Source organism: Odocoileus virginianus, chromosome 10 (assembly GCF_023699985.2).
Source record: "Odocoileus virginianus isolate 20LAN1187 ecotype Illinois chromosome 10, Ovbor_1.2, whole genome shotgun sequence".
Taxonomy (NCBI): Eukaryota; Metazoa; Chordata; class Mammalia; order Artiodactyla; family Cervidae; genus Odocoileus; species Odocoileus virginianus.
The window spans coordinates 13,679,925-13,696,523 of record NC_069683.1 but is presented as its reverse complement, the minus strand read 5'-3'; the positions used below and the strand labels follow the sequence as shown (position 1 = coordinate 13,696,523).

Here is a 16,599-nt window from a genome sequence, read left to right as displayed (position 1 = left end):
TCCCTCCAGGGCGGGAGAAGACAGATCCAGGCTCGGGGCCTGGCACAACCACGACGGTCTAGGCAAGGGCTGGGGATTCCCGGCGCTGCCCAGCAGGCCCCTGGCCAGCTCCTGGGCGGAAGGCGACCTTCACAAGGCGGGTTTTCTGCCGCCAGGCCACCTGCACCGAGTGGGGGGTGGAGCAGACCCGGAGGAAAGCTGGGACTCCAGGTGCTCCGCGGCTCCGGGGCGGGTCTTGGCCGCAAGCCCCGCCTCCGCCCCAGAGCAGGTGTCCCGACCCCACTCCCCAGCCCCCACCCCGCCAGGCCCTTCCTTCCAGCCCAGTCCCCTCTCCCTAATTCTGGCTATTCCTTTGATCCTAGGCCTGGGGACCCTGCCCCTCCCGCAGGGGAAGGTTCGCGGGGCAGGGAAGAGGGGGATGGGCTCAAAGAAGGTAGTTTCGGACAGGTCCTTCACGGGTGGCTGCCTCCGAGCCCTCCGGCCACCCTGAGGGTTCCCGCATTTCTTCCTTCCCCTTGTAGGGGCTCCTGGTAGCGGGGCGGGTCAGCCCTCCCCTCCTCCTGCCCCCAGGGGGGGTCTCCCCGCCCCTTCGGACTCAGCCAAGCGGAGGTGAAACCTGAACCCAGGTTGGGGGCGGGGCTGGCTCCGGCTCGGTCGGGGCTGGCCGGCGCCTCCACCTCCCCTTTCCTGCACCCCAGCCAGCTTCTGAGAGAGTAAGGTTGGGGACCCCACGCCCCTGGAGCAGGTGAGGTGGCGACTCAACGGCGGGAGACAAGACCGGGTGGCCGTCGCCGGGTGGCCGTCGGGCCCCGCCGCCCAGGCCTGATGGAGCCCATAGCCCGGGGTCGCGCCCCGCCGTGAGGACCCCTGCCCGCAGCCATGCTGCTCCGAGGGCGCCCCCGGGCGCTGGGGGCAGCAGCGTTGCTGCTGCTGCTCCTGCTACTGATCGGCTTCTTCCTGTTTGGCGGGGACCCGGACTGTGAGCTAGGCGGCGAGCGGGAGGCGAGGCGGGGGGAGGGTGGCGGGGGTGACCCGGGATCCGTACCCGGCTCGCCAACGCCACGTGTACCTTCAGACGGGCGGCTGCGGCCGCGGGGGGCCGCTGCCTTCGATGGAGTCCCACCGGCAGACCCCGGGGGCCACAACCGCTCGGACTGCATCCCGCCGCCGCCGCTGCCCAAGTGCGAGGTAGGTAGGTGCGCACGGCCCCTGGCGGCGGGAATGCCAGGGTCCCCCCGCGCCCCCAAGCCGAGGGACCTGGACACCTGTGGGAATCCCAACACCTGGTGTGGGCTCTGACACTGACCAGCCAGCCGGGGGCGCCTCGGGTTCACACCTGCCCTTCTCCTGGCCCCGGCCTCCCCATTTGGGAAATGAGGGGGGTGTACCCCAGCTGCGTGGAGCCCCCCCTCCACACTCCGGCCTAGCTCCGATGCCAGGTGGGGCTACACTGCCCTAGGCCGGGTCAACCCAACCCCAGGTCCTTCCCGTCTGGAGTCCACTGACCTGCTGTCCCCTCCCCAGCTCTTGCAGGTGGCCATCGTCTGTGCAGGACATGACTCCAGCAGAGATGTCGTCACCCTGGTGAAGTCCCTGCTGTTCTATAGGTACAGCCAGGAGTGTCCCTTTCCTCCCTGGAAGGAGGCTCTGAGAATACCCTGAACTGGGCAGGGAGAAGCTCGTGATAGCAATTGGTGCTTCCACTTCCGAGCCCCTCAGGGCAGGGCTCGCGTCCCTTGTAGTTCCTTCTGGGGCCCATCAGCTTTCCTCCCTTGTTCTTCCTGAAGGAAAAATCCACTGCACCTTCACCTGGTGACCGATGCTGTGGCCAGGAACATCCTGGAGATGCTCTTTCACACATGGATGGTGCCTGCTGTCCAGATCAGCTTCTACAATGCTGACGAGCTCAAGGCAGGAGCCCCAGCCCTTCTGCCCGCCTCGTTCCTCCCAGGGTTGGGGGGATCAGTGGGAGGGCAGGTTAGAGCTGTCTGGGACCCAGTCCCATCACATCTACTGAAGCACCAATCCTTCACCCTCCTGGGTACGTCACCTCGAGTATGTTCCGACACTGGTAAGCCCTTCTCTTGCGGGCTCACGCCCTGTGCTTCCACCCACAGCCCCAGGTCTCCTGGATCCCCAACAAGCACTACTCTGGCCTCTATGGGCTAATGAAGCTAGTGCTGCCCAGTGCCCTACCCCCCGACCTGGCCCGTGTCATTGTCCTGGACACAGATGTCACCTTTGCCTCCGACATTGCAGAACTCTGGGCACTCTTTGCTCACTTTTCTGGTGAGAGGTCTGGGACCCCAACCCAGTCAGCCCCCTTCCCTGGCCCATCCAGGCCTCCCTGTGGCCTAACCCTGAGCTGAGGTCCAGTGGCAGCCTTAGACAGCTCCCTCGTGCCCTCCCTCCCAGACAAGCAAGCGATTGGTCTCGTGGAGAACCAAAGCGACTGGTACCTCGGCAACCTCTGGAGGAATCACAGGCCCTGGCCTGCCTTGGGCCGGGGATTTAACACAGGTGGGGACAGTGTGGGGGTTGCGGGGAGAGGCAGGAGGGCAGCCACTAATCCTTGGGTCCCTGGGGCTGGTTAGGGCATAGAATGTTTGGGAGGCCCCCAAGAACTGTTCTGTATAAAGAACACTGGGAGAAGAGCCAGAAATTACAGTTCCCACCTGGGCTAATGATGCTAGATGCCTTTGGCCAAGTCACTTGATTCTGCTGAGCCTCAGTTTTCTCATCCTTTAAATGGGGATGATTTCCCCAGCCCTGGGATCACTGAATCTAAGAAGATGGTTGTGGGGGTGCTTTGTAAACTGTGCTTTGCCTCCCCTTCACCCCGAAGAGGGTTAGTTGTGGACACAGCTAGTCCACACTCATGTCTGAGCAGTCAGAAAATATGAACACTGCACAAAAACAAGCATTTGGAAGACCCCTTCAGGAGCCTTGGCCCCAGGAGCTGGTCATCCCAGGTGGGCATGACAGCCTCTCCCCCCTGAGCAGGCGTGATACTCCTACAGCTGGACCGGCTTCGGCAGGCTGGCTGGGAGCAGATGTGGAAGCTGACGGCCACGCGAGAGCTCCTCACCCTGTCTGCCACCTCGCTGGCCGACCAGGTCTGGGGGCACCAGAGGGCGGTGGGGGCGGGCTCTGGGCCGAGGTGTGACAGCGACTGTCCCTGCCCAGGACATCTTCAACGCCGTCATCAAGGCGCACCCGTGGCTGGTGCAGCCCCTGCCCTGCATATGGAACGTGCAGCTGTCAGACCACACGCTGGCTGAGCGCTGCTACTCGGAGGCGTCTGACCTCAAGGTGAGCTGGGTGGGGGTGCTGAGCGGTGGCGGTGGGCTCCCATGCGGATTCCTGCTCCCAGCTCCCGTCCCCCCCATCCCCTCCCATGCCCTCCCTGATCCCAGGTGATCCACTGGAACTCACCAAAGAAGCTTCGCGTGAAGAACAAGCACGTGGAATCCTTCCGCAACCTCTACCTGACTTTCCTGGAGTATGATGGCAACCTGCTGCGGAGAGAGCTCTTTGGGTGCCCCTGCCCGCCCCCTCCTGGGGCTGAGCAGGTGAGAGGGAGTCACCTTCCCTTCCCTTTCCTCAGGGAGGCTCTGCACCCCCTCCCTCCTGCTCCGGTGGAACCTGGCCTTGTCTGGGGCTTGTCCGCTTGCCCACCCAGCCCGTCCTCCTCTCTGCAACGACCCCCCAGCTGCAGCAGGCCCTGGCACAACTGGAGGAGCAGGACACCTGCTTTGAGTTCCAGCAGCAGCGGCTCACCGTGCACCGTGTGCACATCACCTTCCTGCCGCACAAGCCGCCACCCACCCAGCCCCACGACGTCACCCTGGTGGCCCAGCTCTCCATGGAGCGGTGAGGGAGCCAAGGGCAGCCCCAGGGGGCACCGTGCACGGTCTGGGAGTTTCAAGAGGAGGGTTCCACTTGGTGGAAGGGAGAGCTCTTACTGCCTGATGCTTGAGGAGTTCCAGGAGCTGGAGACGCTGGAGAGACGGTAGAAGGAGCTCGGGCTGTGGGGATCACCCACGTGTCGGGAAACTGCCCTCCGTAGCTGTGGAACCGTGGGCAAAGCTTAGTATCTCTGACCCTCAGTTTTCTCATCTGTCAAATGAGAAAGTACCCACCTTGTGGGCTGGCTGTGAAGATGAAATAAGAACAGTTCGCAAAGTGCTTGAAAGGGGCTCAGCAAGCCACTGGAGGGGGGCTGTCCGCACGTGCGGGAGGCAGCTCAGCCCTCCCCTGGACTGACCACCCCCCTCACCCCAGGCTGCAGATGCTGGAAGCCCTGTGCAGGCACTGGCCGGGCCCCATGAGCCTGGCCTTGTACCTGACAGACGCAGAGGCCCAGCAGTTCCTGCGTTTCGTGGAGACCTCGGCGGTGCTCTCTGCCCGGCAGGACGTGGCCTACCACGTGGTGTACCGGGAGGGCTCCCTCTACCCCATCAACCAGCTCCGCAACGTGGCCCTGGCCCAGGCGCTCACGCCCTACGTCTTCCTCAGCGACATCGACTTCCTGCCCGCCCACTCCCTCTATGACTACCTCAGGTGGGCCGGGCGGGTGTGGACGGGGTCGGGGGCACCCGTGGGCCCTGGCGGGGCACCCCCACTCCTTCCTGACCTGCAGCGTCCGCGCCGCAGGGTGTGCTGGCCCCCGAGAACCCCCGGGCCCAGGGCTGGAGGCAGAGCCCCCCCAGTTCTCTGCGGTTCACGGCGTGCTCCCTCCTCAGGGCCTCCATTGAGCAGCTGGAGCTGGGCGGCAGGCGGAAGGCGGCCCTGGTGGTGCCCGCATTCGAGACCCTGCACTACCGCTTCCGCTTCCCCAGTTCCAAAGCCGAACTGCTGACCTTGCTGGACGCCGGGTCTCTCTACACTTTCAGGTGGGAGAGGCCACTGGCCTAGCCCCGCCCAGCGCTGCAGTTCCCCACACCGACCCCCATCAGCCTCAGACTGGTCCCCCGCCCTACCCTGCCCTGGCACAGGTACCATGAGTGGCCCCAGGGCCACGCGCCCACAGACTACGCCCGCTGGCGGGAGGCTCAGGCCCCATACCGAGTGCAGTGGGCAGCTGACTACGAGCCCTACGTGGTGGTGCCACATGACTGTCCCCGCTACGATCCCCGCTTCGTGGGCTTTGGCTGGAACAAGGTGGCCCACATCATAGAGCTGGACGCACAGGTGAGGGCCGCCCTGCTGTCTCCAGCCTTGATCTGAGAATACCTCGAGGGCCAGCGAGGGTTGCCCCGGGTGGCTCAGAGGAAAGAAACCCACCTGCCGGTACAGGAGACACAGGTCCGATCCCCGAGTTGGGAACATTCCCCTGGAGCAGGAAGGGGCAACCCACTCCAGTGTTCTTGCCTGGGAAGTCCCATGGACAGAGGAGCCCGGCGGGCTCCAGTCTGTGGGTTCACAAAAAGAGTCAGACGTGACTTAGCGACTAAACAGCAGGCCCAAGGACCTCACTATCCAGTGGCACACCATACCATGAAGGGCCCTCTGTAGAACTCAGGTCTCTGACTTTGGATGAATCTGCTCCCCATGCCCCAGAGCTGCCACGCTCCCCCAGCCTACACAGTGACTGTCCCCTGCCCTCCCCAGGAATACGAGCTCCTGGTGCTGCCCGAGGCCTTCACCATCCACCTGCCGCACGCCCCAAGCCTTGACATCACTCGCTTCCGCTCCAACCCCACCTATCGTGACTGCCTCCGGGCCCTCAAGGACGAGTTCCACCAGGACTTGTCCCGCCACTACGGGGCTGCTGCCCTCAAATACCTCACTGCCCTGCAGCAGCCCCGAGGCCCCGCCTGACCTCGCGGCTACCCGCCGTCTTCGCCGTGGTTCTCACACACACTCCCTGCCGCCCGCAGGAGCAGCCCTGCCGCCTCCCCGCCCTCCCTGCTTACTTAAGGTCTCCAGGGAGGGGCTGTGGGGGGCACCTGTGTGGTGAGGCCTGGGGCCCCCGTGTGCTGCTGCTGGTCGGGTGGGTCTAGTGTTCCTCAACCCCAGCTGGTTTGGGGCTGGTTCCTACATCCTCTCAACCGTAACATCCCTTTTTCCGTTAAGTTTTAACAGCTCTTTTCCAGGGTCCTCTTGGTTTGGGGCATGAGCCAGTCAGTAAGCCTGGGGAGGTGCTGGATCTGGCAGGAGTCCAGGGACGGGGCCCTCCCCTGGAGGCCGGGACTGGAGTGTGTGCCTCCTGTCCACCCTCCCCTGCCGCAAACCCAACACCATGAGTCTGAGAGGCTTTATTTGGCTTTATTTAGTAAAATGTTAAAATAAATAAATACAAATTGATCAGCTGCTCTGTATCCCCCCCACCCCCTCAAAACAAAACTCAAACAAACAAAAACAAAAACTTTGAAGCACAAAACTCCAAATACAAGTTCTACCCAAGACTGAAATCACAAAGGGCTTGGACAAGAGACAGATTGGGAGCTGGCTGGCACTTTTCTGCTCAGAGCTCACTGACCTCCGGCGGTCCTGCCTGACTGCAGCGTACCCTGGGCTGAGGACCCAGCAACAGCGGAGAGAGGGACAGGGGCCAGAGGCTGCCGTGGGGCTGGTGGAGTCCTCGGAACAAGAGCCTCTGTGGGCGGAGAGTGAAGAGACGTGAGCCCTGCTTTTCCTTGACAAGGGCTATTTTCAGGAGCTCCACCAGGGCTCTCTAAATAGGAAAACCCTCCAGTTCTTCCCCTTTACCCTGGTGGGAGGGTCACCCTTCACCTCCTGGAAAGGAGCTGACACTGAGGACGGCTCTAAGCCCAAGAGAACAGGTCTCCCGTTTCCTGCCAAGGGTGCCCAGCTGAGGGGTGGGGGTGAGGTCCACGGTCTTCTTTTTCACACAGAGCAAGGTCACCTCCATCCAACAAAAGCCACGCAATCTGGAGAACCCAGGGACTGGAAGATGTACCTGGGCCCCCATTCTCCCTCCTACCAAAAAGCCTTCTTCCCCTGGGGTAAAAGTCTCCTAAATTAAGCCCTTTGGATAAATGAGAAAGACTAAACCCTAAAAGGGAATGTAGGGAGGAAACTGCTATGAGTGTGCTGTGTGGGTCGTCGTGGTTCGGGATGAGAGCCCAACAAGGCTCTGCTGGCCCCAGGAGTAGGAGGCAGAGATGGCTGGAGAGGCGACCGCACACAGAGACTGCAGTGAGCTGGAAACACGGTCGCCCTCACGGGAGAGGCGTGGGGCGAGGAAGCGCGCCCCACTCACACGCCCGGTTGAGCCTGAGTCAAGAAGCCACAGGGACACAGCAGGCCAGCAGGGACACTGGGCACTGGGTGCCAGCCGGAGGCCGCCGTGGCCACGGTACAGGCCCCACACAAGTTAAGGCCCGTGAGGGGCTGTCTCGAGCGGGGCCTCCCTGGCCCAGTAAGGAAGGAAGCAAGCAGAACTCTGGATTAGCTCAGTGGAGGTGAGACAAGAGCCGGTGAGACAAGACCCAGCAGGCTCTGCAAGAAAAAGGGAGCTGCAGGCCACACTGGCAAGAACGTGAGCAGGGAAGATGACAGCAACATGACCTCACTGCCTCCAGGGCGCGTCACCGTGGCTGCGGGCCTGACAAGAGGCCTCTTGATCCAGCCCAAGTGGGCAGCTGGATCAGTCCCAGTCCCTGACCAGCCGCTCCCCTGGCCTCTGAAGTGGCCACAAGCCGGCTGCCCTTGGACGTGCCTGTCCGTGGCTACATCCGGACATGGGGAAAAGCAGCGGAGAGGAAGAGCGAGGTGGGGTGGTCATGAAGGTGTGTCTCGGGTGGTCACACGGACCCTCGGGTCTGGAGGGACGGGGAGGCTCTTCTCTTGGCAGGACAGTGGAGGAGGAGGACATGGGTGACTAGGCCTTCCCTCTGCAGTGAGGGGAGTTTGGGGATTTGAATCCAGAATGTGGGTTTGGGGGCAGGGCTGCAGTTTTTCACTCAGTCATCCTAGCTGACTAGCACAACGGCTTCCATCTGAACTTGAGAAGAATCGCACCCCAACCCTAAGCAAGGTCAGAATGCCTGCTCACAGCAGCCTGCAAAACCCTGGTGTCAGTTCCTAGCCCGGCCACCCACCCCTGAGAATCCCCGGGGGCTCCTTCCTGAGCAAAGGCCTCTTCTTTCAAGAAGACAGGTATTAAGCGGCCACCTCCTGTTTCCGGGCCCAGACAAGTCCGATGGGAGGACTCCAAGACAGGGCACACAGCCCGCCTCTGGGCTCTGAAGCCCTGCCAACCATTCCTCCAACGAGTCCAGGCATCTCCCAACGCTCCCTGACTAGACATAGCACCTTGGTTTTTGCATGAGCAGAGGGAGTGCCTTTCTTTCCCCCTTGGGCAACCCTACAGCCACGCCCTGACTCTCAAGAGGCCGGTGCAGCCCCCTCCTCATCCCCTCTTCTAACAAACATCCCAGGAAGAGGAACGAAAATGGTTGGTAGAGAAGAGACACATTTTACGTGCAAAGGACTGCTCTGTGACAGTCGCCTTCAGGGTCCGTCTCTGTCTCTCCGGGCCGCACTAGGTGAGGGAGAGATGACTGGTCCCTTTCTGCCCCCTCCTACACTCTGGCCCTTATTGGACACGGGGCAGACTTGGGGGAGATGCTCTGGGAGTGCCCGGGCACAGAGTCTCTGCCTCTCTCCTGGGGCCAGATGTGTGCCGTGGGCAAAGGTCTCCAGCAGGAGTGCACATGTGACAAAAATTTATTTCCCACAAGGCAAAAATGACAGAAATGGTCTGAGCCTCTCAGAATCCTGGTTTTTCTCAAGAAGGCGACAGGCCAAGCCAAGGCAAGCACAGCGTTCTAGCCAAAGGTCACCCAGGAAGCTTGTGGGTGGGCAAAGTGGGGTAAGACTCCCATCGCCAGTGCCTGGAGCCAGCAGGCAGAGAAAGCAGCTGGAGATGCAGACCTCTCTTCAAAGGCGTGCAGACACAAAGTCCGCCCAGGGACTCCCTCGTCTCAGAGACACCCTGTCCCCTCAAGACATCTCACTCCCTCGTTCTCTCTAAGCACCAAGGGCTGATGCAGCCAGCCTGCTCCCTGCACCCTTCAAAGCTGGGCTGTGTGGGCAACAGTGAGCTTCACTGGCCACTCCCTTCAAAGCTGTCCCCCAGGCACTCGAAATGCTGGTGGCTGAAAGACCAAGAGCAGCACCAAAGGAAGGATCTTATTTAGGCACCAGCCTTTTGCTCCAGCAAAACCCGAGGAGACAAGAAGCAGGGCCCTGACACCATCCGCGCTCCATGTGGGCTCCAGAAACGGGAGCCCAGCTCCTTGCACCAAGCAGGGAGGACAGTCTTTTCCGAGGAAGGGAGGATGGTGGGAGAGCTCTGCCCCTGCCTTTCAGGGCTGCAGCTGTCCGGAGGACAGAAATCACGGGGACTAGCCCACCAGTCTTGAGACACAAACACAGCAAAATGTCATCATGATCAGCAGGTTCTGTGCTAAAAAATTATAACTACACAGCATTTTCTCCAGTTCTGACACCTTTTTAATAGAAATCACTGTTTTTAGGAAACAAATAGCACTTTTGTAATTTTTTTTTACAATGTTTCTTACCTTGATCTTAATTTAAGTAACACTAGGAAGACCTCAATATCTTTTATTTTCCTTTTTAATTAAAAAAAAAAAAAGTTGTTGTTGTTTTGTTTTTTTTTCCCCAGATACAAAGATTTTTGCCCTTGCATAAAAAAACAGTGCCCCGAACGATGACACAAGGACTCACACAGACTCACTGGACCTCACTGACACTATGATTCCTATTCTACCATGCAAGGTCTCGACTACCCTTAATTGGACTGTCAGCCTGAAAAACAGCTTTTCTATTCCTTATTTTAGTTTTTGTTACCAAAAAAGTAAAATAAACAACAAAATAAAACTTTTTTTTAAAAGAAAAAAGAACAAAAACAAAAATTTTAAAAAAAAAAGAGAGAAAAGAAACATCTCCATTCGATTCACACACACCTGGGTCGCGTGCTGCTTCGCTCAGGATCTTCTCTTCTTATAAATATAGAAAAGGGATGGAGCTTGTTTTCAAGTAAAATCACTGGTCCACCGTTTTTCCTTCCTCAACACACACACACACACACACACCCTTCTTCCCTGCCCCGGGCAAGGGCCACCTGAGGCCTGGTTCTGCTTGTTCTTGGAGAGGGAAGGTAACCAGCTCACCCGTGGGGATGGCACCAATTTGCCAAAGCAGGGAAGGAACCTGGGGAGCGTGGGGGCGCCCACAGTTGGGAACGGGGTGCTCCAGAGAAGAACCGGGAGGCTGGTTCTTGGTGTCCATCTTTCCGGGCACGGTGCCCACTATGAAATACTGCTTATTCGGTATGCTTTTCCCACCCCGGCTCCCTCCCATCCCCTCCCCCACCCCTCCTCTGGGCACTGGGGTTGGTGAAATCTCCATTTCCTCTTTTTGGTTTTATAGTAGTGAGAGTTTAGAAACAGGAAAGCCCACACACTCTTTGGACTGTCTTCTCTACCTAAACGAACGGCTCGGCAAATAAGGATCTGAAACCTGCTCTCCTCCCTCCGCCCGGCCCTGCTCCCCACCCGACAAAACAAAAACAAACCCTCGTGGCTGTGGAGGCTGCTGCAGGCACACACTGGTGTATAATAGAGAGAGTAAATATATTATTTCACTTGGCATGGTGCTGGCAAAGAACCTCCAGCTGGCACTATTTCATGTAACATGGTCCAATCTTTGCATGTACACACAGAATAAGAAGGATCAATTGGCAAACTCTGGTGCCACCTGGCACAAGCATCTTCTCTCTCTCTGGAACCAAAGAACCAAAAGAATTCTGTACTTCCCAGAAGAAACCCGGCTTGGCTTTGCTAGAGTCTTCAGGGTTCTGCTCTCCTTGCCGCCGGGATCTCGTGGCTTCTCCTAGCGGGGCTCTGTTATTTAGTCTCTTCCCCCGGGTTACAGTTCGCTGTGCAGCTCTGGGAGGAGGAGGAGGGTGGGGAGGGGGCCGGCGTGGAGGTGCTGGCGTTGGCAGGGGGGGTGCAGTCCGGGCCGTTGGAGAGGGCCCCCACAGTGGCCTCAGAGTCTACAGGTTTGGAGAGGTCGATGCCGTGGATGAGGCGGATCAGCTGTTTTACCTTCTCCAGGGAGCTGTGCATCTCCTTCTGCCGGGCCAGGATGGTGTTCTTCATTTCCATGCATTTCTGCAGCCAATGAGAAGGGCAGTGGCACTGAGCCTCTGGCTGTCCTGACAGGCCCGGCAGCCCTCTCCAGACACAAGAATCCCTGTTGGCTAGGGTGCAGCCCTATACCTTGTTCTGCTCCACCTCGAGCGGGTGCTGCTACCCAAGGGAAGGAGGAGGCCCAAGAGGCGAGAGAGAGGGAGCAAGTGACTGGTTTCAAAGCCCACTTCTTGACACTAGGATTTACAGCCAAACATGAATTACCACTATCATACTGCAAAATAAAAAGCATTTAAAAAAAAAAAGGCTCTCACAGCAGAGCTGAAGCTGGTTTGAGCAGGTCTGGGTATGCTTCTACCTTGCTAATATGCTGATAGGCTCCAGGACTGGGCTGAGTTTTCCAGGATAGACACAAGCCAGTGGTATCTGGATTCAGTTTGAGGGCCTACTGAAGGCCACTGGGACAGTAGGATTTTAGAGGCAGGGCCCTAAGGCGGGATAGTCAGTGATATTTAGGAGACCCAAAGACTGCAGCCAAGAGAAGGCCTTCTACTCTGTCAAGAACAGGTAGCCTTTGGCCATGGTATATGAGGGCAGGAGGAGAAGGGGACGACAGAGGATGAGATGGTTAGATGGCATCACCAACTCAATGGACATGAGTTTGGGTAAACTCCGGGAGTCGGTGATGGACAAGGAGGCCCGGTGTGCTGCAGTTCATGGGGCACAAAGAGTTGGACGCGACTGAGCGACTGAACTGAACTGAACTGATGAGGCCTCCCACACCTGCTGGCTTCTGTTCTATGCAGGGAAAGTGATGTGAAACCTGCCAGCCACAATGGGCAGTAAAATGAGGAAGGACAGCAAGACTGCCACAAAGTCCAGGGTACCACCTGGCGTCCACGAGGGTTAGGGCCACCTCACTGCAACAAGGGGAACTACTCAGTGGAAAAGGGACCTACTCAGTGGGAAAGAAAGCCTGCTCCAGTCAGGAGGAGCCTCTGAATCCCTGCAGCAAACACAGCCCTCCTTCCCACCTGGTCAGCCAGGCTGGGCGGTGTTTAATTCCAGTACTCATCTCCAGAAAGCACTCCTTCTCGAGCTGCGCCGGGGACCCTAGAGAGGCGATCAGCAGGGCGTGGGAGAGGGGACAGGAGGGAAGGCCCTCCCCATGGGCCCACTAGCTAGCTAGAGCGACTGGGTAGAGTCACACATGGGGACCTGGTCTGTTCAGGCGGCTCCACACTCTTCCCAACACGCTCAGGAGCTCACGGGGGTGCTGGCTATGCTCCTGTAGCTGCTACTTGACCTCTTCAAGTAGCAGAGAAAATCTGGAGACTGATAATCTCTCAGATCAAAGCCAAGAGGATGCTCCAGAGCTTGGCTCAGGAATCATGTACCAACTGGCCCCATGTACCAACTGGCCCCCTGTACCTGAGGACCAGACTCTGACTGGAGGCAAACTGCACCCGCCTAAGGCAGCAGTGTCAATACGCTGAAGGAATGCATCAGCCCATGACAGCCACACATCCTCTGATGTACACATGAAGTTCTGCATCTCTGTACCCGATACTGAAGGCATGAGGCTGACTTACACTTATAGAATTGCTGAGCTGTTTCACCTTCTGCTCTAGTTGTTCTCGTTCTTGTTTTAAATCTGAACTCCATTTAAGTAATTTCTGTTTCTCTTCTTCTTTTGCTGGGAAAAAAAAAAAAAAGAACTTAGTCCCATGTGCCATCAGAGCACAGAACCTGCTCACCTGGACTTTCTCTTCTACATGTAAAAGGACACTAAGAAGACTGTCAGTGGCTTGGGCCTGGCATTACATAAACAGATCTCACTTCTCAGTTTTCCTCCCCAACAAAGTACTACAACCAACTTTTTTTATTTCATTCAATAAAAGCTTTTCATGTGTAACTTTAAAGTTCCTTTTGAAAACAAAACAAACACTGTCAGTACTTTTAAACAAAGGCAGGCTCATTCAAAAGGCAGTATGGATAATTCTTTACCTGCTTTGTAGGCAATATAGGAATGAACAATTGCTAAAGTTCCAGGCCATGGAATTGCTTCTTCCTTCTTCAGCATCTGAAAAGATTTTCAGAAGTTTATCCTTGAGAAAGAAGAATAAGCACACCCCACTGTGTAACAAGAAGCAACAGCGTCTGTCGCTATCGGCAGACGAGATCCAGGAAGGGTTTGTGGCGGCAGTCTGGCAGAACCATGGCTGTAGTTTCTGGACTATGGAGCTCCAGTTTACCAGCATGAGAGAGGAACGGTCAGCAGCAGGAAGAGCCGAGCCGCCTGAGCCTGAGGAACGGGCGGGGGCGGGGCTGGGCGCCCCCAGCTTCTCAGACCTGCTGCGCGACCCTCAGCCACGCCCCATGGCCAGAACCGTCAGCACACAAGCTGCACATCTGCATGAAGGCAGAACCATGGGCAGGTTCATCCTCGACCTGACACGCGCTGCCTATCTCAATTTCAGCTTATATGTCCCTCAAAGACAGCCTGATCAAGGAAATTAAATATCAACCCCAAACACTGAAGTATAATCTAGACCCCATGGAGAAAGTTATCAGAGGGTCACAAAGCAGCATCAGTACAAGGACTGTCTCTACTACATCACAGAGACAGTAAGGACGAAGACTAAAGATTTAAAGGGGGAGACCAGAAGTCTCCCAAATCAGGATTCCAAAGAATTGAGCAGGGCTCCTAAAGCTTGCTGAGTACTCGGCTTATTTACTATTTATACACTTGCCTATATTCAAAAAGGTCTCAGGACAGCTTATCATAAAAACATTAAGATATATACGAATCACTGAGGGAAAAAAAAATCAGAAACTAAACAGAAAGGAGAGGGATGGAGCACAGTTTCTCTTCTTTCAAGTGCATTAAATATTAAGACAGTACTTTATATAGTCAGTGCTCTGATCCTGATGAGAACTCAGGTTAAAAGTAAAACTGTTCTTATTTGAATTAAAACGATCAATTGCACATTCTCCTTTAAGGATTTTCTTTCCAGACATTCAACCATATGCTGAGTTTGGACCATTTTTAGAGAATGAGGCAGACAGTACTGTGGACTTTAAAGGGTAATGGTAATGAAAAGATACGTCATTTCAAATAGAGAGAAGCAGTTATTGTCTCTCCACCTTACATGAGTTACTGCCTCATGAACTGAGGACCTCTGAGAGGATGGAGGCTCTGCAGGTGAGGGCTGTCCTGTGAGTATGGCAGACGTGGTCTGGAGAACTACTGGAGTGGGGAGAGACCAAGCCATTCCCCCAGATGGCAGTGGGGGTCTTTCTCCTCCTCCATCCCTCGTTCTCTCTGACCCACCCCACAGTACCTGGTCCTGACATCTGGGACAGATCCACATGCCCTTGGGAATCGTTTTCAGAGGAGGGTCTAAGCAGTCCAGATGATATACACGGGAGCAAGTGTCGCACATCAGCAACTGGCCACTTTTTCTGCAAACACTGCAAAAATCCTCATGGATATCACCCTATGACATTGTGAGGAAAGGTAAAGAAAGGACAAAAACGTAAAAGCTGAATGTTAACATGCACGTTCTGAATACACATAAATGCTTTAGGACACTCAGCTGTGCCCCTCCAACTCATTACAAGGGTGCTCAGGAAAAGTAGGAATTACCAATGGTGCAAGCCCCCCACCTGGTCCATACAGTTGGGGTTCCCCAGGTGGGGCCGGTATTCTTAAGAGTTTACAGCAGACTGTAACTCTAGTCTCCCAGGCCAAAATGAGCTTTAGAGGCGACAGCTCAGCATTTATGTTTTAGTACAGTCCAACTCACAAATCATAAAGTTAAAAGACCTTGAAATCCATTCATCAAAGTGTTCCACAATACGATACCAAAAATTCCCATTACCTATCATTTTTCAGGGGAGTTTAGAAAAATTGGAAAAGACAGACAGACAAAAAAATGTAGGCTTTCGTTAAACTCTTTGCTTGTTCTGGGAGAAAAACTATAGTCAGAATTCACATGGGAAAGGCTTAAGTCCAGAGCGTATTAAACTCCTACGAGCGTTCTGACATGAAGAATTAAAAAGCCACACACCTGACAGTGCTCTCTTAAAACCAGCTCCTGGCACTGGCTGTGCAATGGCCCATTCTATGCCGGGAGGCTGCATTCCTCCCTGTGAGATGCTTCACCAGATGGAAGAAGAGCAGCCTCAGTGCCCTCTGCAAGTCTCCCCCTCCCCCACCCATGACAGTTCTGGTACTCAGGCGAGCCTGCAGGAGCCCTCACGACAAAAGGCACTATCAGGAAAAAGCAGATCTATTTAAAATTTGGAGAGAACACATTTTTTAAAAACGAGGTATTAAAGAGGTGGTTTCCAGCGAGTCAATCCCTGGCCGTTCTCTGAACAGGACTACTGCTGTTGCTAATGACACCAGGGAAGGGAAGACTGAGGGGTCCTGCCAGAGGTTAACTGAGAAGGCAGTGCCACAACTTGAGGCAGACTCCTTTTCACTGCCAGTGTGCTGTTTTAGAATTCCATGCTATTCTGCCAGAAGGTCTAATACAGAAAGTTTGCCCAGGAAGCAAAGATAGACAGAGCAATGCCCAGTTCTTCCTTTCTATGATATAACCTTTCAGCCACCACTGCAGAAAGTGAAAGTGAAAGTCGCTCAGTCCTGTCTGACTCTTTGTGATCCCATGGACTATAGACTCTGTGGAATTCTCCAGGCCAGAATATTGGACTGAGTTGTCTTTCCCTTCTCCAGGGGATCTTCAGGAATGTTATCTTCTCAGACCTACAATTTCTCTCCAAAGGAAAGGAAAGGAGACTATCTGGCAGTATCTACATATCTAGGGTATCTGGTGGAGTAGAAAACTGGCTGCAAAAAGTTGTAAGATACATCAAAGTATGGATGGATGCTAATCTTTTTTAGTAAAACAATGTTATCTTTGGACAATTAAAAAAAAAGATACTTGTACACGTGCAAAAATACTGCAGGAGAATGCAGCATAACAGCTTAACTTCAAAGGCACTGAAAGACATAAAGTTTCTTTCCTAGATGAGCTGTGACTTTCTTCTTTTGTTCTTAAGACCAGGCTGAGGGGAGTGCTCCTCTAGACAGCTCATCTTTCTTAAACCACAGCCACATGCTTTAAGTCTGCGACTTTAAGGAGTTTATAGAAATTTTATGGTTTCCGAAACTCTTTTACATGACCCACAGGTAAAATTATCAGTGATGAAGTAAATGAGACAAACTGGACATCTTATCCCAAATACCTATCTTATTTGTTGGGTAGAGTTCTTGTTCATTTCCCTTTGCTACTGAGTAAGAGACCATCAGGAAATGGAAGGTGGAGAGTACATAAAATAAAGGTTAAATAATTTCTTTCAAGTTCTTAAAGGAAAGAAAACTCTTATCTTATTTACATATCCTGTAGTAGCAGTTCATAATCTTTTCAGTGTGAGGACTCCT

At 55.2% G+C, this 16,599-nt stretch overlaps 2 protein-coding genes across 31 annotated transcripts in view; one reads left to right on the top strand and one right to left on the bottom strand.

The window, feature by feature from the left end:
- Positions 1–68: 68 nt before the first annotated feature.
- LARGE2 (LARGE xylosyl- and glucuronyltransferase 2) lies at positions 69–6,309 on the top strand. Of its 2 annotated transcripts, XM_020870130.2 has the most exons (13): positions 69–1,188; positions 1,525–1,607; positions 1,788–1,911; positions 2,118–2,289; positions 2,416–2,520; positions 3,004–3,116; positions 3,187–3,312; positions 3,417–3,572; positions 3,713–3,873; positions 4,285–4,563; positions 4,746–4,895; positions 4,998–5,193; positions 5,614–6,309. In XM_020870130.2, exons 1-13 carry the CDS (start codon positions 880–882, stop codon positions 5,821–5,823), a joined length of 2,184 nt encoding a protein of 727 aa, XP_020725789.1. In that variant the 5' UTR covers positions 69–879; the 3' UTR covers positions 5,824–6,309. The 2 variants fall into 2 exon arrangements, with proteins under 2 accessions (XP_020725789.1, XP_070329214.1); XM_070473113.1 differs by lacking the exons at positions 69–1,188; positions 1,525–1,607; positions 1,788–1,911 and having other exon boundaries at positions 2,081–2,289; positions 3,683–3,873.
- PHF21A (PHD finger protein 21A) overlaps positions 6,252–16,599 on the bottom strand; it is a 189,704-nt gene continuing 179,356 nt past the window's right edge. For 28 of the 29 annotated variants that reach the window (XM_020870134.2, XM_020870138.2, XM_020870148.2 and 25 more), the window contains 4 exons: positions 14,492–14,647; positions 13,155–13,230; positions 12,740–12,843; positions 6,252–11,168 (listed from right to left, as the gene is read on the bottom strand). In XM_020870134.2, the coding sequence (XP_020725793.1) occupies positions 10,902–11,168; positions 12,740–12,843; positions 13,155–13,230; positions 14,492–14,647 (603 nt within the window). In that variant the 3' untranslated portion in view covers positions 6,252–10,901. Of the gene's footprint in view, positions 11,169–12,181; positions 12,261–12,739; positions 12,844–13,154; positions 13,231–14,491; positions 14,648–16,599 lie in introns of all 29 variants that reach the window. The other variant, XM_070473112.1, reaches the window with a different exon arrangement.